General features: G+C 39.4%; 1 protein-coding gene across 3 annotated transcripts; it reads left to right on the forward strand.

Annotated features, from left to right (window-relative positions):
• Positions 1 to 2900: 2900 nt before the first annotated feature.
• prdm2a (PR domain containing 2, with ZNF domain a) lies at positions 2901 to 15045 on the forward strand. Of its 3 annotated transcripts, none has more exons than XM_065961364.1 (5): positions 2901 to 3023; positions 4322 to 4381; positions 7497 to 7615; positions 8675 to 10176; positions 13193 to 15045. In XM_065961364.1, exons 4-5 carry the CDS (start codon positions 8745 to 8747, stop codon positions 13306 to 13308), a joined length of 1548 nt encoding a protein of 515 aa, XP_065817436.1. In that variant the 5' UTR covers positions 2901 to 3023; positions 4322 to 4381; positions 7497 to 7615; positions 8675 to 8744; the 3' UTR covers positions 13309 to 15045. The 3 variants fall into 3 exon arrangements, with proteins under 3 accessions (XP_065817436.1, XP_065817434.1, XP_065817435.1); XM_065961363.1 differs by lacking the exon at positions 7497 to 7615 and adding an exon at positions 3604 to 3666 and having other exon boundaries at positions 2905 to 3023; XM_065961362.1 differs by lacking the exon at positions 7497 to 7615.
• The last annotated feature ends 12832 nt before the right edge of the window (positions 15046 to 27877 follow it).

Consider the following 27877-nt stretch of genomic DNA (forward strand, 5'->3'; position numbering starts at 1 on the left):
GTGATGTCATGAAATAAGTGTCAACCAAGCTGGCTGCGGAAACACCAGAAGTCACATGTACACCCAGTCAAAAAAGCTGTTTCTCACAGCAGAAAGAAACACATTTGCAACCTGTTTCAAAAAACAAAATTGGTCTGATCAGCTCATGTCTCGATCGGCACAAAAAAAAAAAAAAAAATTTAACTCATCCGTTTTGATATGAAGGATAGGCATTATTCACAGTAAGGGGCGTAGCTGACCTGATTGATAGACAATGGGAAGTTGAAAATTAGGTTGAGACAGCATTTTAAACATGACGACCGCAATTGTACTCTAGGCCCCCTGCAGCAACAGATGGGTGACGCAACTCAGGCTCCGTCCATTAATATTTACAGTCTGTGGTGTCAACCCATATGCTTCCTGGCTGTGAGTGCCTTGGACAGCTGGGTGCATTGAGCAGTTTCTTTGGGTTGGAGGGGAGAGGGAGAGGGAGAGGGAGAGGGAGAGAGAGGGAGGGAGGGAGGGAGGGAGGGAGGGAGGGAAGATAAAATGAGTGACAAGCGTTGCAAGTGGGTTTGTGTTTTCAGTCAAACACAATATGGGTGATTAAAAAAATTGCTGAACTCATTTGTGTGTAACTGTTTGCCATTAAATAGTTGAAAAAAAATTATATATATGCAATACAGCATCACAGTATGGACAGAATGTAAGGTAGGGTATGTTTTTGCACTGTACAGCTTGTATTTGTGTTCCATTGTGTTCACATTTACATCTTCCCCACACAGCTGGCGCCCCATGACATGTTGCTGTATTTTTTTTAGTCTGTTCTAGTGAAATGACCTGTTGTCTGATCACAGGCAAGGCTTTGTCTGTGCTTTGTAGCAAACATCTTCTATAGGGATCCTTATTGTTTCATGCCAAGGCTTGCTAACTGATACACAGACATGTTGTTGACCACCTCTCCTTCTTTGTCTCTCTCCTCCTATATGTTTATGTGGAGGGTGAATGTTTCTTTGTGCACAGAGTCATTGGCACCAACCGTTGTCCACTGCTACAGGACACGTTACCATGCATGTAATCAGGGCCAGACTTTGTTCCTTTTTAGTTTCACCATCACTCAGTTTCCTGTTTGCTTTTTAAGTTTTCCTCCAGAACATGAATTACTAATAGATGAGTCAGTGTGGGTTTTTGTATGCCATTTAAATATATATTTGTGTCTTAGAAATCTAGAACATTTAGAAAAACAGAAATTGCCTCTTAAAAGTTAAACACTTGAACATTGTGCATGTGTACATACTGTAAAACTGCAAATGTAACCTCACATGCGAACACCAACACAATGTTTAATAGCCATATGTCTAACATTGCTTCACCGGGTCAGCACTTGCTATGATGAAATGTATGTCTGACCAGTGGACCCAATTATTTAGTGCTCATCATAATTTCACAGCAGCAATGCCATCAACTGAGACATGGAGCCTGAATCTATGAAAGCTATAAGTAAATGTTTAGTGTCAGCTTGCCACTAAATTGACCATGCATGAGATTATACTGTCAAAAACATTTTTTTTCAGTACAGCACAATGCAAAGAATATTTAAAGCAAAGTTTTGAATGTTAAATCTTAAACACAGAAAAATTAGAAGCCTGAGAAGAGAGAGTGGCCCATTGTTTGTAATCTTTCATTACGGTTCACAAAACTATGGCATGATGAAACACTACTCAACCCACACCACAACATTTCAATGAGACACATGCCATGCATGTACCATGAGAACACCACCCATGTGTTGTGCAATGTCAAAGATGTATATGTGGGATCTGTTGACATCCTACAGATCACATCAATGAATGTTTTATATGTTTGTGTGATTCTGGAGGTGGAAAAAAGACTTGTGAAACCAGGGGTTAGCTTTTCTATCAATCATTGTAGGATTGAACTAAGGCTGGCTCATACTATGAAGTATGAGTGTGATTCAATTGACAATTGTTTTGGATAAAAGAGCAGGGGATGGGGGTGGACAAGTTCACATTCTCCTTAAACATTCAGTAACATTTGTGCCTCTTATTTCTTAGCAGCTGTGAAACAGACCCACCATTGGGAATTCAAGATATGACATGTCCTGGTAAAATTAGAATTAAATTTGACACTATTTCCGCAAGATACAATTAATTCAAGACCAACATATATGCGTATATATAAAATAAAACAAAACAATATATATAAGTCAAGAAATATTACACAAATAATGTTATATTGATAGGCCTATATTTTGTCTGATTGTGGGACTTTAAATATTAAAACTATTACTACTAATACTAACTAATTTTTAACATAGATCATAGTAACACTTATAACACATCTCCAATGAAAGACCACGTTCAGAGTCTGATCCCTAGAAATGCACAGAATTATGTCGTCTAACTTCTTTATGTGGAGAATATTTTGCGCCCTCTAGAGGTCAAGTTAATACACTGCATCTTAGAGTTCAGAATACAAATAAAGCATAATGGGTGTTGCTTTATCGAAATCCCAGTGTTTATTTATAATATATATTCGTGTTCATTTAACTTTTTAATGTGAATTATTTAAATAGGCTAACAGTAATTTACGTGATAAACTGATTTTCTTTTCTTGCACTTTTCAGTTTCAATTTCGGGTCCTTTCCCTCACGAATTCAAATTAATATAAATGTAATTTAGAATAGAACACTGGCGAGTTAACAAAGGAAGACATAATTATACAATCTTTGATGAATAAATGTCATAACTAAGCCAACTGCATAGGTCTGTACGTTTTTGTGAAGACATCTGCTGTTGTGATGTAATGGTCACTTCAGTCTTGGTGACAGCCGCACAGTTTAACAAACCGGTTTCTTATTGGTCCATATTTGACAACCACATTCTCTGGCCAATCAGTAAGCCAGAAACGTCTTGGTAGCAGTACAGTAGGGAAGAAAACACATCTGTCGACAACCCGCACAAGAGGAATACTGTACCTGAGCCGCTGTAATAATTGTGTGTGTGACTGCAAAAAATGTGTCCGTAAGTGTAACTCTCATGTCTGATTTACAGTATTCGTAAAGGTCGTGTCGAATAGCCCGGCTTGCTAGCTAGCATTGCAGCTAGCTGTAGTATGGTAATGCTTAAATGACGATAACAGCTGATTTCTTCAACTTGTGATGTGAAACATTATCTAAGGAGCATGGCGGTGATTGGGAATCATTTTCAAAGCGCCTTTCAAATACCATTTAAGTTTCTTTTTTAAGACAAGATAGATGTCCTTTTATTGGCCGACCTAGCTGTCTCTGAAGCGAAACAGCATGTGTGTGAGCAGCTAGCTGTCGTACTAAGACAGGGAGCGTCATCAAACCAGGTGAAGCAGCTGCTCGTGTAAACGCACCCAAAACCCAATTCGACTTATGATATTCACAAAAACAGGAATTATTTATATATTTTTTAAAAATATATCTAAATAAGCCTGTTGCAACGCAGAAGGAAAGTGAAGTTGAATATGACGAAATTGCTTCAAATCATTGAGTCTGAGTTAGGCCTTTGAATGGTGTTGGACTAATTGTGTTTCTGGTGGTATAATGTGTTTAATTTGGTTTCATGTGTGCCACAGGAAGTCATCACACCATTCTTAAAAATATAATTGCCAGATAACGTGTACAAACACAAGCAATATGTAAGTCTTTGTTTACATTTCATTTTGTATCTAGGAGTGCATGAAACATGTTTGTGAATGACTGTGTGCGGGGGAAATAGCACAAGCACTTAAGGATTTGATTAAAATGTGAAATGCGTAACTATTACACTATGAGCACAGTAAGCAACCTTTTAATGGATGATTGAATTGAAAACTTAAGTTAAACAGATTTGAAGTGAGATGAAGCAGATGAGATGAAGTTGTGAGGACCAGGTGGAAGAACATGACAAACCTTTCACACGATGATCCTGCCATTTTGTCCAAAGTTATTTTTTGTTTGTTTCCAACGATGACTTAGAGGAAGATTAAGCTGGTTTAATATGTGTAATCAGAAAGGCAATGTAACAGAAAACTTGATATTTACAGTGTTACAACGTGTGTACCCATAAACATATCATATTTCAGAATGAATATAATCTTGATATGCCTGAGGACCAAGTTTATTTATCAACCAGAAGCATGTTAAAATATACTAGGCTTAGCTACTCCCACACCACCACCACAGATGTTTGCTCTGATCACTTTAGCTCAAATTATTGAATGAAAAGAACCACAAAGTGCCATGGTACATAACAAAAATGGTTTCATTGTTTTGTGATTCATTTGCTTTACTGTTTTTTTCTATTTCCAATAGAAAGAAAAGCTTCTGTGTTCAACAAAACATGCCTTCTACTCTGCACTGACAATGAAAATGGTAAGATTTTGCAATAACAATATCTACTATTATCAGTATTTAATGTTTAATAATAATAACAATAAAACATTGGCTAATATTATGAAAAGAGAGAGAGAGAGAGCGAGAGAGAGAGAGACTGCACTCCGGATAATACCTAGATAATTACAGGAGAACTGCTCTGGAGATTCTCCCGACCTAGCCATTCACATATGCTCCTCACAGCGGGAGACTATCCCTGTTAGAGGGGAGGGGGGTTTGGGGATTTCCTGAGGTAAGACGTGACGTAAAAAAAACAACGCAGAAGTATGCACCGTGCGGTAACGCTAAGCCGGACCGGAAGTGACGTCCGATGCTTTGATGCAAAGAATTTTCCTTGATGATTTTTTGTCCTCAAATTATTCGAGGTAGTTGAGGAATCGTTTCAGCCCTAGTCACAATACCTATAAAATCTTATATACTAGTCACAGTGTTTCCCACAGATTGACGAGATACCTGAGCGGTGGAGTACGCACGCTCATATTTTGATATTAGGTTTGTATTTATATCAAATATGTTCTGCCCTCTAAATTATTTTGGTTTTTGCAACAGACAACTTTAATCTGCTCAATTTATCAACGCACGAGCCCAGACCCAAACACAAGTTCCACTCGATATTCCATTATTTATAGGAGTCCAGCACAGCACTAGCATCAAGTAGCTGTACATTAACATTTTCAAGCCATGAGAAGTTTCAGTTTTGTACGGAGCCATGCGCGAGACAGTGCAAGGGCGCTCGTGAGACAGTGCAAGCGCGCTCGCAGCATTTTCATGAATAAATGACAAATTGAATAAAAACAAGTCAGAAATATACCTGGGCACCTACCTGGCGGCCAGTGGGAAACACTGCTAATCAGGGTAACACACACATCAATAAAGGGTAGATTGATAGTTAATTAAACTTTACTTAATAGTTATTTTACTGTCAACTAAACAATTAAATGATAGTTAAAAACGTTTGCTGAATATTTGTAATGCTATATTTTATGTAATGTTAACCGTTTATTGTTGCACACATCATAACATTTTATACACTATATCAAGTGTTCGTCAATGATTACCAAATTAATTGTAAACCTTTAGGAGATCGTTTTTAAAACATCTATAAAAATCAAATACTTAAATAATAATTCCTTGGGTTTCAAGAGGGTCCTACGCATTTGTTAATTTATATTTTGGAAATCATCTATTAACATTATTTGGATGGCTTTTATGAAGTTGGAAGTGAAGATTATAATAACACCTCATTAATACTTTGTAAAGCATCTATAAACATTTTTAGATAGCTAATTAATACTTTTCAATGGTTAATAATTGGTTTGTAAACCATCTACAATAATTTTCTGGATGGTTATTGTAAAGTTGAAACTGGTGTCTATAATACTTTGTAAATGGATGTATACTGTGTAGTGCATCTATAAGTGTTATTTGGGTGGTCATTTATAAAGTTGGAATAAAGTATAAAGTTATTATAATTGTCAGTTGCAACTTTGTAATAGCCATTCAAAAACTGTTAATAGATGCTTTATAAAATATTTATTAACCATTAAAGTGTTACAGATATAAAGTCCATGTATCTATGTAATTTTTATAGATGTTTTATAAGCAGTCTCTTAAAAGGTTTACAAAATGAACAAACACACCCATTCTTGAGAATTGGGACTGATCATGTCCCAGGCAAACAAGATTAAAAATATCACTTACGAACACACCTACCTAACCCACTCTATTTAAATGAAAATATCTTATTAAAATATTTTTTTATATGAAACAAACATGTAATACCAAATTTTCTGATTTAATTTATCATGTTTATGTCTAAACCTGAACTATGCTAGAAAACACCCTTGTCCCAGAATTTGAAAAAAAAAATTGTCAATAGTATTAAAAATCTTAAAACTACAAAACCTACTAATACAATAGGTGTAAAGAAAAACTAAATGTATTTTTTATGAACATTTTGACCTGTTAAAGTTGTGTCCCAGATTTTTGTCAACTCCGTCATACTTTTACAAAAACATAATGTAATCAGGCATAGAGGTGAGCTACAACGAAAGGACCCCTGTCTTAATTCCTGGTTTCAAAAAGGGGACAATCCTGTTCAAGCATCGTCAAGCCTTCTATTTGTTGAGAAATTCATTAAAATTATATTGCTATCAGGTGTGTCTTAAGCGTAACAAGATAACTCCATATCCCTTTAAAATCAGAACTAAATAAGGTTTATGGTTTATAAATACATGTTTTTGGTTTGCATTGAGAGAACTCGAAGCACCTTTGAAAACTAAAATGGCAACTTACCAAAGATAGACGTCAACTCCATCAGTTAATCCATCTGACAGGTGTGATGTAACTCAATTAACGTTATTAATTTAATTTTTCTTTTTTCAAATGATTTCATTTAATTATTATTACGTTATTTCACTATCATTCCTACATTAATAATGTTTTATACACATACTATGTAGTCGGAAGTCTTTAAATGATGTGAAGTCTGTCAAACGGCTGTCAACACTGTCAGATGTATTTTTCTATCATAATCATTAAATTTATGTTCACAATGCTTCATAAAATGATTTTATGTCAGTAAACAGTTTCTATGGTAGACCTTATGTGTATTATATGTTGTTATCGTCAAATTACAAAATCAACAGAATTTGTAGGTGAGCAACATTATAATTGTATTTATTTGTTGAATAACAAGAAACCAAACTTTTGGATTATACAGCTAATTGAATAATCTTGTTTTTAATTTTAAAAAATTTAAACATTTTACGTCAAACATTTCCTTTAGGTTTTATTTTAAAATACTGTGACTATTTGTAAGTCCGACAGAGTTGACAAAAGTCCTCAGCTGCAGAAAATAGTATTTTAGGAATAATAAATCACTGGGAGGCTGGCCCATTACAGGGTTTAATAGCCAAGAATTTAAAAAATATATATTTTCTCAGCATAATTGAAGAGAAAACAATGTAAAACAGAAAAAAATGGGTTTTGTCCCAATTCTCAAGAATGGGTATGTATAAAATGTTATCTGTGCATAAATAATAGCATTGCTAACAATTAGCTAACTTCAGTGTTTCCCCTACCATTACATTAGAGGGGGCGGCCCGTCCCCCCAACGGCACCCCCGCCCCCCTTGATGGTCAAGTTCGTCTTATTTTCTATATAGCGCCAGATCACAACAGAAGTCATAAGGATACCTTTCCTATAGAACAGGTCTGTACCTCCTCCTTTTATTAAACAAACTTAATAGCCTTATGTTATTTATCTTATATACACAACGCCGCGAGTGTTTACAATTCTCCTCTGCTCTCTGTGTCGTGCACAGCGGAGTTTTGCCCCGATGCGCACACACAAACATACAGACACGTTCGCACACACACACACACACAGACACTTGCGCGCGCACAGGTGAGCACCAGCGGAGGCCTGGGTGTGTGTGGTTGTGTCTGATGGACACACGCAATAATAAAAAGTCCGTAAGAAGCATCAGAAAATACAGTAGTCGACTTAGTTGACTTCGGACTTTTCTGGGCATGTCTCTCTCTCTGCCATTACTCAGGGGATGCGCTGTTAGCATGCTGCATTCAGGGGTGCTTAGACAATGAGAGATGCATTCAGGTGCGCTCAGAAACAGGAGTTGCAGGAACAACTCGCAGGACCCCACCAACATTTATCATCTATTGACAATAATGGTGTGAAACACTGTAACCTCATCACAAGATATGATACGATTCATTGTACTTGGCCGACAATAATGATAATATTACAATACAGTGATTCTGCGATAACTTATACATTTATAGACAATCTTAGTGACACATTTTGATATTTGATTAACTGAAGAATTAAAAATGCCCCTAAAAAGCTAAAGATATTCTCTGCAATTAGATGTCAGTTTCACCTCTTATCATGCTTCATCCTTCAGCTTCTTTTCCCTACTGTTCTGCATTGTCCCACTTGAACTTGAAGTGTTTATGGGACTCCTCATTTGGCAAGGGAAATCTGTTTAGATGGCTATATTATTATCATTATGTTTTTGGCACCAACAATTTGATAATTGTATCACACAAGTCAGGAGGACAATATAATGTGTCACACAAATCAGGAGGACGATATAATGCCATATCCTTATTTTGTTCCATCCCCTTTATAGTTTGTGATGTTTAGATTGCTTAAGGGTTAATGATTGATATTTAAGGTAATTTCAGTCCATAAATGGATTATTTCTATATCAAATCTCTTTTCACAATATTCTTTTTATTCCTTCATTAGGTTTGACAGCTGTCATAAGTCTTGGGTGACAGACCTCTTTCTAGTTAACCGGATACAACTGCCACAGAAGATGGAGGACTCTCCTCACTTGTACATCTCTGAATTTGGAGACCGTGATGATATGGAGCAAGGGAAGAAAGAGGACATATATCAAGAGAACACTAATACGGAACCAGACATGATAAAGTCAGTTGGGCAAGATCCCCATAAAAATCCCAATCATAAAGCTGAAAAAGACTTGAACTCTTTTCCCTGCCAGCATTGTGAGAGACATTTTACCAGCAAACAAGGCTTGGAACGGCACATCCACATGTTGCTGAACAATGAGGCACATGTACATAAAAGCAATAGTAAAAATACGTATTTTGGTGCATATCTAAGTCAGCTGCAAAATGAGAAGATGACACCTCTGGATTCAGAGAGCTCAGTCATGCTTAATTCTTCATCCCCCATTAGCTCTGATACTTCCATTTTGTCAGTTGAAGACGACACTGCACAGCCAGACAAACAGCTTGTATCAGAAGGCCATTATGCCTGCAACTACTGTGAAAAGATATCCACTAAACATAACGACAAACAACTCTATGAACACAGGATCCATAAGAAGCACCTGCAACTTAAAGAAACTCACCTTCGTGAAGAGAAAAATCACCAGAGGATATTCAGTGAAACATCTCAAAACATTTCAGGCTTCGGTGACTGTTCAGCATCGTCAGCTGCTCTGTGGAATGAAAGAGAACACACAGAACAGTTCATGCTGGATGTTTCTAGCAATATTTCAGAGAATTTCAGCTTTTACATAGATGGAAAGATAGTGTCAACAAGTACAGTCAGTACCTGTGACGCTGAAGTTCAACATGGCTCTTCAACTTTAGTTTGTCGGGATGCCCTGATTCTAGATCCCGCCCAAATAAACCAGGTTTTATACACAGAATCACTTCCAGGTAAAGAGATACCTGGTCAACCATTAACCAAAAGAAGAACTGCAACACCACCCCTTTTACCGCAAATTGAAACAGAACTGGAGTCAAATGTGGTTGTGTCTTCATCCTCATCATCCCTTGTGTCTTCCTTAATAGAGAATACACTTCCTCAGAAAGTAGAGTCCACCATTGTGCAGAAGGAAAGAACAGTGTTTCTGTCACCTAAACTAAAGCAGCTCCTGGAGAAGCAGGATGGCATTGAACCAACTCTTGCACTCATCCCAGATGGCCAAAAGCCATGTTCACCAGTCTCCCTTTCTGTCCTGCCAGCTGGAGGAGGGAGGTTTACAAGAAGGACTGGATCCCCACCAATGTCCCCACAGGAAAACCCGACATATAACGAGGAAACAATGCCACTAGATACAGCAGACTGTGATGCTGTGAGCACAGCACAGCTGAAGACTCCCCATAGTTCACCTGAGCACCAAACAGCCCATGAGAAGGACAACACAACTCTATCAGTGGAGGAGCCAGCAGTGAAACCTGTCTTTTCAGAAAACTGGACTCCCGTGTTAGGAGGTAATTCCTGTAACCAGCAACCACTGGATCTCTCTAATACAGTAAAAAGAAATGAAGATGTAGCCTTAGCTGATGCTGCTCTTGACTTAAGTTTGCAAAAAAAAACTCTAGGTGAACTTGCTTTAAGTTTTGTTTCAGAGGCTATTTTAAAAGAAGGAAAATTAAATACTTGCATAAAGGACAAGGCATTAATGAATGTTGGAGAGCAAAATGTAGGTCTCGGAAATCACAAGACAATGTTAGTTGCAGACTTCATAGTTACAGGTCCAAATATAATGAACCCAGTAGAGCCACTTGTCGAGGGACTTGTTTATGGACTTGCCCTACCCCCCAATTCTCTGACTCCTTTACCTGCCTCCCACACCCCTTTCACCTTGCAGCCAGCTTCACCGTGCACTATAGCAATCACTTCCCCACACACCCTGCTCCCTTCTGCTCCTTCATTAATCACCGTTTTAGAACCACCACCGCCTATATCTAACCTTTCAAACCAGCAGGTCCAGGTAATAACCGATTTGTCAACATTTGCCACTACAAATTCTGAAAACCTTGGCACTCTCTCACAATCCCATGACCCACCTCTAAAGCTCCCTGGCCATGTGATTGTTACTGATCAAATAGCTCTCAATCAACCTATAATTGATTCCAGTTATGTACCCGAAGTTTCATTCCCTCCCACTATTACTTTAAATGATTCTCTTATAAATTCTTACAACTTTACTAGCAACACTGTGCTGATAGAGTGTACATTAGCTCTCGAAGACCCTGGGAATGTAGTCCCTGCTGAAATTAATTTACAGGAAAACACTGCAGAGTTCCCTGCACCCTCAAAGATGCTTGTTAATGACATAGAACAGCAACAGATTGTTTCAGTGCCCAACCCTCAAACTGTGGATCCAACTGTTCCTATGTCCTTTATTTCAGAGTCAAAAACCCTATCCACAACCACCTTGGTGAAATCTAATTGTCCTGCTGCAGGTGAAACAAATCCTGACTCAGAGCCAGTTAAAGAGCCACCTTCTGCAAAAGAAGAGGATGCTGCTGATAATACTATTCCCATACCTGAAAACCCAATAAAAAGTCCCATTTCTTCTGAAAAAGCTAAAGAAGGTGAATCCTCAAGTGAGACACAAAGTGATGCACAGCAACATACTTTCACGAAAAATTTCATTTGCAATGTGTGTGATAAGCTTTTCCATTCAATAAAAGAACTGAGCCATCATGTCGGTGGCCATGCTGATAAATGGCCCTACAAATGCGAGTTCTGCGTGTTGCTTTTTGACAAACCCTCCACTTTGCTTGACCATCGATCATGTCTCCACGGTGTTGGCAAGACTTATGTTTGCAGTGCATGCACTAAAGAATTTGTCTACCTTTGCAACCTGAAACAGCATCAGGAAGAGTCCCATCCTGGCAAGCAGTGTACATACACAGAAGAGGAAAAGGGGAAACTAAGACCTCAGAACTACAATTCCTCAATAAAAGTCAACATGGAGACCTCAGAGCCAGATACTCCAGAGGATCATGAAAAACGGGTGAAAAAGGAAGAAGGTGAAGCAGATGTGGCTACTGAAGAATTGTTCACAACAATTAAAATCATGGCCTCAGATGGAGCCAAAATCAGTGGGCCTGATGTTTGTCTTGGCATCAATCAGCATTATCCCAGCTATAAGCCTCCTCCTTTTCCATACCATAACAGATCACCTGATGGCTCAGTAGCTTCAGCCACAAACTTTAACACCCACAACATCCCACAAACCTTTAGTACAGCTATCCGATGCACAAAGTGTGGCAAAAGCTTTGATAACTTACCAGAGCTGCACAAGCATATCCTTGCTTGTGCAAATGCCAGTGATAAAAGGCGATACACACCGAAAAAGAATCCCATCCCACTACGCCACTTTGCAAAAACTCAAAATGGAATATTGTCTGCTAATAGGCTAAATGCTTCAAACAGACCCAGCCAATCAAACAGGTCCAAACTTGACCAAGAATCAACAGACAGAATAAAGTTCAGGGTTCTGAACAAAAGGAAGAAAAGGTTTGCACAAAGGGTCATGCCACAGAGGAACAAGTCAGCCCCTCCAGCAAAAAAAAATTCTCCAGTACAGGTGAACAAGCAGCAGGAGATCTTTGTTTGCCCTCACTGTAGCAGAGAATTCACAATGCGTCGAAGCAGAACCAAACACATGGCAGTCTGCCCCAAGAAACCCAAAGAGGTGAAGAAAAGGAAAGATGAAGGTATATCTGTAACTAAGGAGAATGATGGACACATACATAGAGGACTGGGAGAGAAACAAGCCTCACCTAAGCATAAAACAAGACTTCAGACGTCTTGTCCTGCTAAAAGACCTGCTTTCCTGCCAGCACAGACTGTCTTTGCAGACAAAAGAAGCAAAATAGTTATAAAAGAGAGCATGCAGCCGAAACAAGAGACATCCACTCTGAGTGAACTTTCCATTGTTCGCACGTTCAACCCCTCCATGCGTCAGTATAGCAGAGTGCAGCATAGCATCAAAGGAATCCCCATTAAAATCACCATAGTGAAACCACGGCAGATTTCACCACAGAAGGGGAAGCCGCCTTTGGCCCAGGGCCGAGAGGAAGCAACTGGAGCTGTTATTAACATCTCTGAGCAGAATCCAACAGGTTAAAGACTAACGAGCAGCCCTCCAGGGATCATCAGGTAGTTGAAGCACTTTAAAACAAATTGCTAAATAATGATCAAGTGATGTCAATGCAAACAGAATAGAGGTATTACAGTACATGTATCCTCTACAGGATAAACAACTGCAAGTTCCTTCTACAAAAAACAGTCCTCTTAGAATGATATAATTGTTATAATTGCACACTCAGAACTGAGAATAACAGAGAAAAAAATAATGTAAATTATAAATAAAAACTTGATAAATAGAATCACTTTAATCAGGCATCAATTGCCTTAATGCAGCAATGTGCTCATAGAAGGCAACTAACCCCATTCATTTCAATAAATGTTTTGTTTTGTTGCTTTCAGGACCCTGCTGTTTGGAACTCCACCTACATATATGTGGCAGTGATACTAAAGGAAGAGAACTTCTTAACACACTTCAAACACCATGGACTCAAAGATTGCATCACATTGTACAATGAACGACTGAATTGCAGACAGTAGAAGAAAATTGATGATACTGCAGTGAGTGGATGACTTTGAGTATTTGAATGCTTTTGTAGCAGCTTGGAGGTTTTGTAAATTTCTCCTTTACAAAAACATTGTCACCATCTTGGATTTTCACTTTGAAGTTAATCTGACTGCAAAATGTCAGAAATTGAAGAGGAGTCGAAGGAATGACACTGGAAGGCGTCTCTCATTTCATATTGGCAGGTTATTCAGAGGGAAAGGCAGGTGGCAACCGTTTTCAGCAGGCATTTGCACTTTTTCTTTTCTGTTGTCTGTGGCCTTTTGCTTTTAACTCTTACTGCATGAACTTGTATCACCCCTACATGTATTAGGATTGTTTAAAATGGTGCAGTTGGGCATTTAAAACTGAATCTATTGTGGCTCTCTTGATCTGATTGAAATTAGAAATTGTAATCACAGAAAATACATCAAGATTGCCTCTAAATAAAAAATAACACTGTAGTATTGTGGCATTGCTATTTACTATTAGAGATGCAATTGCCATTTTTTGCAACAAACTTAATATTGTCTCATTGGTACATCCTTTGAAAATCTTAATTTTTGATTATGTGGATATATAAATTGCCACGTTAATATTTAGCTATTTATCTGATAAAGGTTTTGAGAAAATTGTGTCATCAAGTTGATACATGACCAACTGTGTCATGAAGTTGAAGTGGAAAAACTGCCGATTGGTATTTTCCACATACCTAACCTAACCCAAAAGCATTTTTTTTCATCCTACAAAACTTGGTGTGAGAATTGGCTAAAAGTGCCTGTATTATTTTATAAAAAGGTTGCCCTATGCAGCCCAATGTCATATGTCAAAATTTAGGTAAACAGGCCACCACAAATTGATAATTTACTCTTAAAAATTAAAAGATTCATCAGTTTGATGTATTCACACTGCAGTTCCCAAACTACTCTAATTATGTACTGCATCATAGCAAATAGATGTATTCAAAGTTAAATCAGCATTTAGTGCTCAGCCTTTCTGCAATATATAGTTGTCCAGTTTGTAGACATTATTTTGCACCCGAATACTACATGGAAACGTGGAACATTGAAGTTTTTTTTTTCATACAACAGCTAGAAATCATCATTTAGTAAGTCCAGTCTGTGTCCAAACACTGTATCATTACTTATAACCTGTATAACAGTCGTCAACATTGATTGATGATTGTTAGACGAATACAAGCGTGTACACAACAGACATTTTTATAAAGAGTCACTACTGGATGTATGAAAGAAAAAATGTATGAGGCAAGTTGTCACTATCTTAGAGCTTCTTTATTGTATAGTTATGTCAATGTAATAGAATTATGTATATTGTATAGTTTGAGTCCAATTAAAAGTAAAATTCGACAGTGGCTTATATCTAGAAGAGAGAGCGAGTTATGGTACTGCTATTTTACATTTTTGCATTTAGAAAATTGCTGGTAATATTTCTAAATTGAGACTGATGTGTAGGATGTACTGGTCCTTTAAGGAGACTAATATTTAACTGTGAAAAGTGCTTGTAGCACTTTGAGCTTTTAATTGAGCTTTGTATATTTATTTAAAATCATGTCCTCAATCTCTGAACAGTTTGTCTGTATGATTTGCACTTAAAGTTTTTCAAGCAAGTATCACAAAAATGTAGAATGTTTAGGTTATATGTGAAGTTTGTGCAAAATGTCTTTAATAAATGAATAAAATTAATAACATTGGTGTTAGCAGTTTTTTTAAGTGCCTGTGTTATGAAGAGAAATAATACTGTAAGAAAAATATTTGTTATTGCTTTGTGAGGTTAAACTTTTCACTACTTGGGGGAGTAGTGTGGCTGTCAGGTAGGCAGAGGTCATTATACTCAAGGGGTTACTTGATGCAGGTGTTGTAGACTCTTATTAATAATAATAATAATAATAATAATAATAATAACTTTATATAGCACTTATCTAAACAAGGTTACAATGTGCTTTACAGAGTGCAAAGAGAAAACAAGATTTAAAACAGGCAGAATATAAAATATGCCTTAAAATGCACAGCAAAAACACTGGTACAATAAAATACATAAAAATTAATAAATAAATAGATAAAATTAAGGTAAGAACAAATAAGGTCAATCACAGCAGCACGAGCTACTTGCATTTACTTCCAGAGCGTAGGGGCTCAGAGATAACGCTCAAGATACATACATACATAGGCTACATAGATATGCATGCCTCAAAGTTTGGCAAGAGAGTAAGTTATTTTATGTGAGAAAGGATGAATTCAAATGTATGCTTGTGATGATTTTATTTCTTGAGCTGTAGTTATTTATTTACACCTCCAGAGGGCAAATCCACTGAAGTCAACGTTAGTTGTGGTAACTTTATTTCCTTGTTATTCACTGTCAAGGTAATCATATGGACATGGTTTAAGTTTATTGTAAGAACATTAATCATGTTAATGCTTTCACAGTTGAACTTTACAGTATCCTTATCGTTTAATTTAAGCTTGATTGACTTATTTTACCCCATATATAGGCTATATCGTGTGTAATATGGACAGGCACTAAAAGGTTTACCTAAATGAAATTTTCAGCTGCCAAAAAGTGATTATCATCCTATTGACTGGATGGGTGTTTATGCCCTATATTGATCTAAATTAATTGTAATCACTGTAATTCATCATTTCCAGCAATCAAACCTTCTTACCTCACAACCATAAAAAATGGACACTCACCTGCCTTCTCTCAGTGGACATACTTGTTGGGGTTTTATCTGGTCAACTTCGGTTATATTTTTAAGAATTATATTTAATTAACATTAATATAAATAACAATATCAATAAACTATGTTTAATCAACTTGGGGGCACCACCCTGAAATCAGGGAAATATAACCAAAATATTACTAAAATCAGTCTCAAATTAGTTACTTAATTACTAATATTATTAATAGTTAATAACTGTATTTAATAAATTGAAGGCGTGAAATCCGTACATAAAGCCCTCGCACCTAGTTTATATCACAATGCAAATACAGCAGTAATCACAAACAACTGCTCTCTTAAATTATAACAGAATTCATTTAAACAAAGTAACAGCAATCCAAAATCAATGAACTTAATCAAACAAATAACTATTACAAACTAATCTAAGCAACAAACATTATCAAGCAAGGCTTGTGAATGAGGATGAGGGGCTGCAGTAGCTCAGTCTGTATGGACTTGGGTTGGGAACAACCAAAAATGGAAGTTGGTCTGGTAGCTGGAGAGGTGCCAGTTCACTTCCTGAGCACTGCCGAGGTACCCTTGAGCAAGGCACCAACCCCCCCCCCCCAGACCACCACCACCACCACCACCACCAGCTCAGGAGCGCCCGCTGTCACTCTGACATCTCTCCATTAGTGCATGTCCATAGGATCCTGGTTTGTGCATGTGTATATTTCAGCCTATGTGTGTGTTGCATGACTTACAGAGTGTAAAAACAGAAATTTCCCCTTGCAGAGATCAATAAATCTTAATCTTAAAAGTGTAGTTGTGGACCATGTGGCTTCGTCACATGGACAAAATGGTGGACAACAAAGGAAGCCGTCAACTTTGGTTATATTCTTTAATAACTGTTACTTAAACACCAGAAAGCCAGTGGCCGGACTTTGATTCAATGGCGGGTACACTGGTCTTTCTGTTTGTGAAAGCCATTGACTGAAGGTAAACTAGCATAGCATTACACCCATAGCATTATGGCCGGCTGTCGCTCAGTTGGTAGAGTTGTCGCCTCTCAACCGAATCCTCTTGAATGCTGGAGTCCATCATGTTGGAGAGGTTACCCTCGGGTGTCAGCAGACCACACTTGAAGAGAATGAACGTGAGTGGAGTGATTGCTTTTAAGGATTGGAATTGCTGGGGGTTTACCTCAGGTCTCCTCCAATGAGGATAGAGAATTCAGACATCCCCCCAACCCCCCACTTTTCACACCTATTTGTTAGTTGCTGTTGGGGGGTGCTGGGCTAAGACTCCTTTGTATGGTTCCCTCCAAAACAACTCTAGTCAGGCTTGAGAACTGTGATACAGGCCTGAGTCCTTTGTCCAGCACACATGGCTGAGGAAAAACAATACTGTATGTGTAAAGGGTTAAAAAATGTGTATATAATTCATTACAGTGAAAATACAGTTCATTGCTGTTAGTACGAATTTTCATGAAATTCATTAATCTTGGTAACTTCGTGAAATGTATTATTCAAGTCTGCCTACCACCTGTTAACACTCCTACCTTTAGGTGTCTGAAGCTGTAACCTTATATGAGTGAAGCACCTAAGTAGTAGCAGATCTATGTTTGGATAGGAGCCAACCATATGTTGTCAGCAACTGTTTGCTAGACAGTAAGTCTACAGTTGTTACGTATACAAATCAGTGTCATGTCATCTTTATTGTTTTATGGTGATGTACCCAAATGGAAAGGAATTTGTGGGTTGCACCTTTTTGACAGAATATAAGCAGCACTGTGAACACTGTTACTTGTTCAGCACTTTGTCAGTCAAGTGATTTGGAAGCGTGCTTGTTTGATGAAGTTGTCTGACCTCGGCCGATTAAATGGTGTTATAATCTCCAGTCTGTTTCACGATTTCTTCATTGGATTTGTACAAACAGAAACAACCCACACCTAACAATTGCTAAAAGAAAAAGTTTATTGAGTTAAAAAGAGACCCCAATATATTTTTTTATCATCATGTTTATGTATCTCAAACAGCTATTTAAAGCCGAATTCCAGTGCACTGAACTTGTTACTATAATCAGGTCGCTATATATACTATGGAAGCCGAGAACAGCCATGGATTTTTATTTTTTTTATGCACTCGTTATCTCGTGATAACGACTTATTATCTCGTTATCTCGATATAACAAAGATTGCTTTCTCGTGATAACAAATTAATTATTTCGATATCTCGATATAACAGAAAGACTTTTGTTTTCGTGGGATTGCGCGCTGGTTAATGTGATCGTGCTGCCACTGTCTGGTCCAGGTGTGTCCCAGGGAGGTGAAAATGGCAGATCACATTATTGATCAACGCATCAGGATGTACTTCAATCAAGGTCTAACACAGGCAGAAATTGCATTGTGCCTTTCTGTTAGAGATGGCATTCAGATTAGTCCTCGTCATTTAAGGAGAAGACTAGCCCGGTTACAACTTCACAGGCGCCAGTTAAGTGATCCTGCTGAGATTGTTAACTTCATTAGCAACCAGATAAGAGGACTGGGTCGTCTTCATGGTTACCGAATGATGCACAAGAGGTGCAGATTGGCTGGACTCCGTGTTACTGGTGACATGGTTCAGGAGGTTCAGTCACTGTAGGACTGTACGCCCTCTGGGGCAACGGAGAGGAACAAGATCTTATAGTGTCCCAGGGCCCAATTATTTATGGCATATGGACTCCTATGACAAGCTGACTCCTTTTGGCATTGAAATATGACAAGCTGACTCCTTTCAGCATTGGAATAAACAATGGGTAAATTGATGGGTTTTTGCGTCATATAATCTGGATGCAAGCAAACTCTATTTGCAATTAATAAATTCCAGTAGTAACCCCAAAGTCATCGTAGCATACTTCATTAATGCAGTCACAGAACTTGGGGGGTGTCCAAAGATAATCCAATCGGATTTGGGAACTGAAAGTGTCCATGTTAACAGGCTGCAACACTTCTTCCGAGAAGATGAGACTGGCATTGTGCATGGGCCGTGTGTGTTCCAAGGACGCAGTACAAGCAAATCAATGGATTGAAAGCTGGTGGGGGATCTACAGGAGACAGAACGTGAGCTATTGGAGGGATGTCTTCCAGGAATTCCAGGCAACTGGAGACTTTAATGGGGATTTCATAGACAAGGGTCTCATCCAATTCTGCTTTCTTAAGATTATCCAAGTAAGTCCTCCACTGCCCATATATTCAATATAGTACATCTCAGGGCTGTATTTCGTGTTGTTTTGGTATGAAAGCTGAACCAGCTTTCATAACAATTTGCCGCCTGCTCCACTTGTCTGCATTCATACACTGGTTATTACAGGGTTAAGTGTCTTGCCCAAGGACACATCTGACATGTTGCCCAGCTGGGGATTGAACCCTTGACTTTCTGGTTGAGAGGCGATGACTCTACCAACTGAGCCGCAGCCGCCCCTTATCAGTGTCAGTCCTGATATCCTGGTGTGCACTTGTTATTATAGATTACACTTAAAATGCAACATAATTTTATTTTTAACTTTAAGGGGGTCCTTGCTCTGTTTCTCTAGCAACCAAGGGGTTGAAGACCCCTGACATAAACATTATGCTTTCATTATTATTATTTTTAAAATAGAACTACACTATGTTAACATAGAGCTTAGTACTGGGTTCACATAGGCCTACATGGGATTTTGTATTCAGCATTTGACCCACAGATGTAACTAAATGATGACGCTGAAGTGGAGCTCTTTAGTGTTCACTTGTTTTCCTTACCCTCCATATCCAATTGATGACTAGTTACTTGGAGGCAAATGTAGCTACATATTTCCAAAAAGAAGAGTAAACCAAAAGCACTCTGGCAAAAAATGTAAAAAGTCTTTATTAAGATGGCTATATCATCATGAAATATTTAACTCTCCTGTTGTCCTCAGGTCAAGCATGGAAGGGAGGAAGGAAGGAAGAAAAGAAGGCAGGACAGAGGAGGGAAAGGAGGGAAAGAAGGAAGGAAGGAAAGATGGCTGGAGGAAGGAAGGAAGAAAGGAAAGGAGGAAGAAATGAAGGGAGTAAAGAAAGGAGGAAGGATGGAAGGAAGGAATGACAGAGGAAGGGATGGAGGAAAGAAGGAAGGGAGGAAGGAAGGAAGGAATGACAGAGGAAGGGATGGAGGAAAGAAGGAAGGGAGGAAGGAAGGAAGGAATGAACGAAGGAAGGCAGGAAGGATGGATGGAGGAAGGAAGGGAGGAAGGAAGGGAGTAAGAAAGGAAGGGAGGAAAGAAAGGAGGAAGGAAGGAAGAAAGGCAGTAAAGAAAGGAGGAAGGAAGGAAGAAAGGAAAGAAGGACGGAGGAAAGAAAGAGGGAAGGAGGGTAAGAAGGAAGGAAAAAAGAGCAGGAGGAAGGAAGGAAAGAAGGAAGGGAGGAGGCAGGGAGGGAGGAAAATATAAAGAAGGAAGGAAGGAAAGAAGGAACAGTCAAAACAGATGGGGTCAATTTGACATTACAATGGTTAAAAACAGACTAGTACATAAAAGTTGAGCTGGGATACATCTAATGCGTAGTGACACAACAGCCTTCTTCAGGGTGTAACCCACAGCATACAGAATCCCCTTAAGTAGACAGGTTAATTACACACACCTGAGAATGTAGACAATGAACTCACAGCTAAAAGTACAAGGTCTCACCAGTAGGTGGCTCTTCAAAATGTAAGAAAAGATATACATACGTGAAAAATGTGGAAAAAACAAATAAAGAGATAGACAAAACAATAATGATAAATCAATGTACAAGCAACAAAATCTCTAGAGCAACACAGGCATCAGACCACAAATACAATAAAAACTATAAAAAAGGACTGAAATCAGTTTCCTCATTGAGTCCTGGATATACTGTAGCCTGCATTTGGTTTATGTAATAAGTTTCTCTCTGCAATAATAATTTGATTTGATCACCACGAATATTCTTTTGGATTGTTAAATGTTAAATTGTGCTAAATGTGTTTGTGCATCTTGAAAAGAAAAAATAGACCATGCTGATATTATTGAACTTAGCAGCCTGTGATAAAACAGCACTGTTGGTGCAAAATGGATATTTGTTTGACAAAGTCCATAAAGTCATAGTGCATAAAAAAAGGTGCGTTTGAAGTGATTGGTTCGAGGGTCGTAGCAAAAGGCACTTTTGTTTTGATGCGGGGAGCAAATTGCTGGTTTTACCACAGCATGCGGTCCTCCTATATTACAGCAGCTGTACTTGTAGCCAGAAACTGCAGATGAATGTTCGTAGAAAAGGAGGCCATGTGCTTTCACAACAGCTCTTGTTGTCATTCTGGCTGTGCTGGATCTGCAAATGGGGACCAAAAATATCAAATTGTAAGTAAATTATTATAAATTTAATTCAAATATTCACATCTAATACTCTTCAGTTATTCACATTTTTATGAATTACATACCAAGACCTCGTCTGAGTTGTTTCTCAGCAAGTTCTGCAGTGGGTGGGGAGGGAATGGGTGCCAATGGTCCAAGCTTCTTAGGGTCGTCTGGACGCTGTTCCCTTGTCAGGGGCATCCCTGATTCTGAACAGAGCCTCCTCGACACAATCCCGGCCTGCAGGACCCTTATCCTTAGAAACAGTAAGTTTGATCTCCCCAGCCAAAACATTGTTTTCATGCATCTGTATTGTAGAGAATCTCAGTAGCTACATGTAAAGTATTTATCACATGATGACAGCAACAACAAAAGCACTGCGAAAATTAGCCTCATGTGATTTCTGCATCATGAGTGCCAAGCTGATAGCATTATTTAGATTAGTGACCCAACGTAGTTTAGCCAAGAGCATGCCAACAGACAGCCTGAGCTTGGACGTTACTATACAAGATTTCTAACTACCGTATCTGCTATATCATAGCTGGAGTAGGGAAATTCAAAAAACAAATGTATATTTTCGTAACAATATCCAACTGTTCATAACCGCTCATGCAACTCATTAGTTTTGCAACTACTTAGGCTTGTCCTATTCAGATGTTGCCTAACGCTTCGAAGCCAGTTCTGTTGTACTGTAAAGCAGAAAATGAGAATAACCACATTGATCACAATGACAAACAATCGATGGTGTTTAAATATCTAGAAAGAATGCATGTTTTAGCTTGAGCCTGTGGCCGGCATTGTTGTGCTAGCGGGCTAATGTTAGCATATTGTAGTTAGGTCGTAGCTTTACATTGCACATTACACGGAAAGACCGTGCTTTTAAACACTTACGTACCATTCAAATAAGCAGAGCGTATGATATTCTTTTTTTTCTCTCGTCAGTGACTAAAAAATAGAAACGTTTATGCCTGGACCACTAGGAATCTATCAGGGTACTTACGCATCCAGGAGAAGCAACGCCAGCTCAGAGTCGTGTTCGAGCCCCTTCGTTGAGCGTAGGGCTCTCCATCGTGGAAAAGCCAGCCCAATGTTGATTCGAGTTCTACTCCAGTCTTTGTCTGCTGCTGTTCTAGCAAAAGACCGATATTTTTTAGGTGGGGGACCAGCCGGTGGAAGGTCTTCTGTCGTACGCTTTGCACTGGAGTCCGCCATTTGTAACACTTCTTCCCTCGGTGTAGGGGCGGTCTGCGGCTGCGCGTTTATACACAAGGGGCGGGCCTAAAGGATGGGGCGGCCGGGCCGGCTAGATAAACATTGCTTCTATATCAACAAAGCCAGTGGGACTGGCACTTCTCACTCATTGTAAACAGTCATGACTCAGAGAGTTATATACAACGGACATACTTGATTTCTGATACATTTAAGTGTGAGAAATCGCATATAAAGCCAAACAGACCGCAGTCTGTAAAGATCAACGACCACACCTTGACTTTACATTGATCACTGCACTTCCTATACTACTTGATTGTATATATAATATCCTATTCCACTTGATATTTATTAGCATATTGTTTATAATGTCCATACTGTAAATATTGTTCATACTGTAACTAATTTATATCCACCAATGCTGCTCTATAATATACCAGTCTTATCTGTATCCTCTGCACCATCTTACCGTATTACCTTACTACCATATTGCACTTTATGCCTATTCATGTTTGTACTGCACCTTGTTGCTCTTTTCACTTTTTTGGTGAGAACGCCAAAAACATTTTGTTGTCTCTGTACTTGTACTCTGCACAATCTCTGCACTAATCTAATCTAATCTTATCTAATCTAATCTAATTTCCCAGTTTCCCTGCCTTTTTTCATGAAAATATTTCATAAAATGTTCAACTTTCTTGAAGGCGAAATTTTAGAACTTTTTTGAAGCCGACATTTTTTGATGAAAAATTTCAACTTTTTTTAATCCGAAACTTTTCAACTTTATTGAACCTGATTTTTTTTCAGGAAAATATTTCATAAAATGTTAAACTTTTTTGACAGCGAAATTTTTTCAGGAAAATTTTCAACTTTTTTAAAGCCGAAATATTTTCATGGAAATTTTCAACTTTTTTAAAGTCAACATTTTTTCATGAAAATTTTCAACTTTTTTGAAGCCGAACTTTTTAAAACTTTTTTGAAGCTGACATTTTTTCATGAAAATGCTCAACTTTTTTGAAGCCAAAATTTATTTAATTTTTTGAAGGTGAAATTTTTTCAAGAAAATGTTCAACTTTTTTGAAGCCAAAATCTTTTACATTTTTTGAATTTAAAAGATAACTTTAACCCTGACCTAACCCTAACCCTATTGGCGATGCTGAGGAAGTAAAAGTACACAATTGTTTTTTTCTTTTTTTACACTTTTAGTTGAAAAATGTTGAGTGTTCCCCAGCTCGAAGTAGGTTGACTTAAATTTTTGCTGCATGTTGTTTGAAGTTCTGCTACACTGATTCCACTTTTTTGTATTACTTTTAATAATTAATAGAGTCTGTGGCAGGCCTTGCATCGGATGGCATAAACTGCATTAATGGTACTAGGTTTCAAGGCCTGCCACGGGTTTGTGCCGACTCTGGCGTAGGGGTTAAAAATGTTGGGGAGACGGATAAAACCAATGTCCGAGCCCCGAGATGCTTCCCCATTCTGGTCCACTCTATTGAGGTTTGTGTGGACCAGCATGTCTTTAAGGTTTTTATTTCTGCGGTAGGCGGAGATCAGCCAACAGTCGCCCAGCACACAGCCCTCCCTTGCCCCCTCAAAGTTGTCTTTGAGACTTGTTAAAAAGCTTTTTAAGCTTTCTGAGTATGTTGTAACCATGGGGACAAGAGTAGGACCGGACAGCCGGGCGCTCGGGTTGTTATACCGTTCGTTGAAGGTCCGGCCGACCTCCGCCTTGATAGTTCTGAGGAAGCGCCTCGAGTAACCCCTGGGCCTCAGCGCACTAAAGAGGGTGCTGGTGGCCTCCTCCACATGCTCCGGGAAGGTGCAGATTCTGTGGAAGCGTATCAGCTGGGATTTTATCAGGCCTCTGTACGTGTGCCTCGGGTGGTGGCTGGTTTTATGGAGGAGTGCATGGCGGTCTGTGTCTTTGAAGTATACTTTGGTGGCCAGTGTTTTGGACTTGTCGCTGGAGGTACGGAAGAAGACACAGGTGTCCAAGATTTCTACTGAAGATGTTTAAATGTTGTGTTTAAGTTTTATTTTAGGGTGGTGTGAGTTGAGGGTGTCCAGAAAAGTCAAAAAGCCCTGTCGTGTACCGTCCCATAGGCCAAAGATGTCGTCCAGGTACTGGAAATACTGTTGGACTGGTGGGGAGTTGTGATTTGACAGTTTTCCCCAGTTATAAGTTTAATTGCTGTTTCCAGTACCTGAACAACATCCCGGCCGTGTCTGCAGTCCAGTGTATGTCGTCCTTGCCTGTCTGAAAGATTAATGGGTTGATTTCCGGTATGAAGTTGTATTTGGATGCTATTGTGTCATTAAGTTTGGTTAGTAATGTCTGTTTGTGTTTGTCCAGTCTGGGTGAAAAGTTTGATGGGGATGTAAATGGTGGCGTTGGGGAAGGTGGTCTGACTGGTCCTCCACATGGTCTGTAGTTGTTTCAGTGTTGTAGTAGGGTCATGTTCTGATGAGCAGTTATTGAGTCCGGCTGAGAGTATTAGCTGTGTGGTGTTGTGGCATGGAGTGAGTTTCTTAAGGATGCTGGCTATGTGATGGAAGTTTGCTCCGGGAAAACTGTCTCCCTGTATGTGTGGGTCTGTGAAAGGAAGGATCCGGGAGAGGTTGGAGTCACCTCTTATGAGTGTCTTCTTCCGGACCTCCAACGACCAGTCCTGTATTTTCATGTGAGTGCGTGGGTCTGTGTGTGGTTCCGGCCTACTTGGGGAGCCATGTGCTGCCACGGAGGCCCTTGTGGCATAAGAGGTGGATATCTCAGATGTTGGGGTTGTTTTCAGCTTTGCTTTCGTTACTCCCTTCATCATCATTGATTTGTTATCCACCTCTGGGTTACAGTTTCTCACACAGGGCTCCGTGGCAAGCAGCTCTGGCTCCCTCTGCTGGTTATGTGGCGTGTCTGTAAGTGGAGAGGATGAAATGGTGTTACTGCAGGGTAGAACAATGTTACTGTAAGGCGGTGTCTGTTCAGTGTGGTTATTGACTGTGTGTGAAGGGGGTGAAGAGGGAGGGGAGGAGGGGGCGACAGGGGGGAAGACAGAGGACCCAGCCCGCGTGACCCCCAGACGGTCGAGTGCACTCTGTGGGAGTGGGTGGATTTCAACCTTTCAACTTCATGCCGCTGCCGACCCCCCCAGCGTACCTGTGGAAGTGGTAGGGGGAGGAGAGGAGGGGGGTGAACTAGACTTTGGGGATGAGGAGGGTGTGGTAGTGGAGAGAGGGGAGGAGGAGGAGGAGGAGGGAACAGGGTTAAGGTTAGGTTTAGGAGAGGGGACGGGGGGTAAGGTAGTAGGGAGGAGGGTTAGGGTTAGGGTTAGGGTTAGGGTAGGGTTAGGGGGGGGCAGGGGTTAGGGTTAGGGTTAGGGGGGGGCAGAGGAGCAGTGTTTAGTGCTCCCTCTCCTCCCTCGGCCCGGAGGAGCAGCCAGTGGTGTAAAGCATTTGGTGAGAGTTATGGGCATATCGCTGCGGAGCTGGAGAAGGGGAATCCCAGCTGATAGACGCCCCACAGAGAGCGTGTGAAAAATCTGTAGCACCCCCCACAGACACAGGAGGAAGCACCAGAAATAATATAAATTAAAATAAAACAATCTAAAAACAAGAGCTAAAAACCAGGAGCTAAAATGGAGGACGAACAGGTGTGTTTTAAAATTGGATTAAAAGGTGGAGGAAACGTAAAAAGAGATAAAGGAAGTAAACGAAGTAAAAGGAGGAGAGTAAACGAAGAGCTGTGACTAAAAAGGACAAAGAGGGGAGTAGGATTATTAATAAAACCAGTCTTTAAAACTCACAGGTCGGGGGCCTGGTGGAGGCCTACCGAAAGGTTTCCCCGACGGGGGAGAAGGGAGGACTGAGGGAGTCCCCCTCGCGTCGCTCCCCGGTTTTCACATAAAACCCATAAAACCAGTGAAAGCAGATAAAAGCAGGATACAATGCGATGTTTGGTCCTTGGAGCTCCGGGCAGACGGTGGTGACTTGCTGTCTTCAGTGTGCACACTTAAACGCTGTCACTTACCGTATTCTGTTGGGTTTTGCTGACGGTCTCCTTCCTTGATGTTTATCCGCTTTAAAATCCGCTGTGGGAGCTGTTAAAAAACCACGCTGTGAGATAAAACGGCTCTAAAAACAATCTGTAGTCCTTTTAAAAAAAAGAAACACTTTAAAAGTTTGTCATAAAACAATAAAAGCAATTTAAAAGTGGAATAAAAAGAGTTCCTCAACGTTTCGCCCAACGGCTTCTTCAGGAAGAATTAAAATAATTCCTTTATTTTAAAACAAGATCTTACTTTTCTGAATTGTATGTGGGTTTTAGCTGTTTTAAGCGAGGGCATATATATTTTACTTTGATGGGTTTGTATGTGTTTTATTAACTTATCTTTCAAAAGCACTTGTTTTATTGTTTAATGCACTTTTTATATATGCAGACCTTTTAGACGGCTTTAACTCCTTCATTTCAGGGCACTTTTAAGATCTTTCCTTTATTTATTTATCTATTTATTTATTAATTATTTATTACTTTTATTTCCTTTAAGTGTTATTAATATAGTATTTAGCAGTGGCCGTCGTCTGGACGCTCCTCAGATGGTTTTATCAGAGGACCTTGGACACCGGAGGCTTTCAATTAACAATAGAGCCCCGCCGCAGTGGTCCGGTCACCCTTTTATCCCAATTTTAAACTGTCTTAGAGGGCTTTTATCAAAACACTGTGTTTTTTAAGGAGGTTTTAAGCATATTTAATAACTATCGTCCCCTAGAGAACGCTGCGCACCCTACCTAACCCTAACCCCTAACCCCTTTTAGCACCCTAACCCAAGTCGGGTTAATACCCCCTTTCCCTACCCTTAACCCTAACCCTCCTTCTGTCGGCCTCTTAATGGGTCACAAATAATTTCATCAAATAGCCAATGGACCCTCTCAGTTTCCATAGCAACACACAAATAATTATATTTTCCAAAAGTGTCCCTGAACGCACCACAGCAACTAAATCCAGACAAGAGAAATAAGAGCTTAGAGGTGAACAGGTGTGTGTGTGTGTGTGTGTGTGTGTGTGTGTGTGTTAACAGGAAGGTCATGTCCACATCAAAGGAGTCACTCAGGAGACCAAATTCTCAGCAGAGTGATAATCACATCTTTTCTTTTCAGCTTCAGATTCTCAATTTCTGAAGTTACACACACACACACACACACACACACACACACACACACACACACACACACACACACACTGCAGAGGATAATAAATCACACCTGCTTGTCTTCACTCGTCTGCTGGTTGAACATGAGGACACTA

The sequence above is a fragment of the Labrus bergylta genome, chromosome 12 (assembly GCF_963930695.1).
Source record: "Labrus bergylta chromosome 12, fLabBer1.1, whole genome shotgun sequence".
Taxonomy (NCBI): Eukaryota; Metazoa; Chordata; class Actinopteri; order Labriformes; family Labridae; genus Labrus; species Labrus bergylta.

Excerpts from the sequence above, each read along its gene's own strand:
- prdm2a (XM_065961364.1), top strand. The coding sequence starts at position 8,745 with ATGGAGGACTCTCCTCACTTGTACATCTCTGAATTTGGAGACCGTGAT. Across the intron at positions 10,177-13,192 it reads CTGGACTCCCGTGTTAGGAG|GACCCTGCTGTTTGGAACTC; the intron begins GTAATTCCTGTA and ends TGTTGCTTTCAG.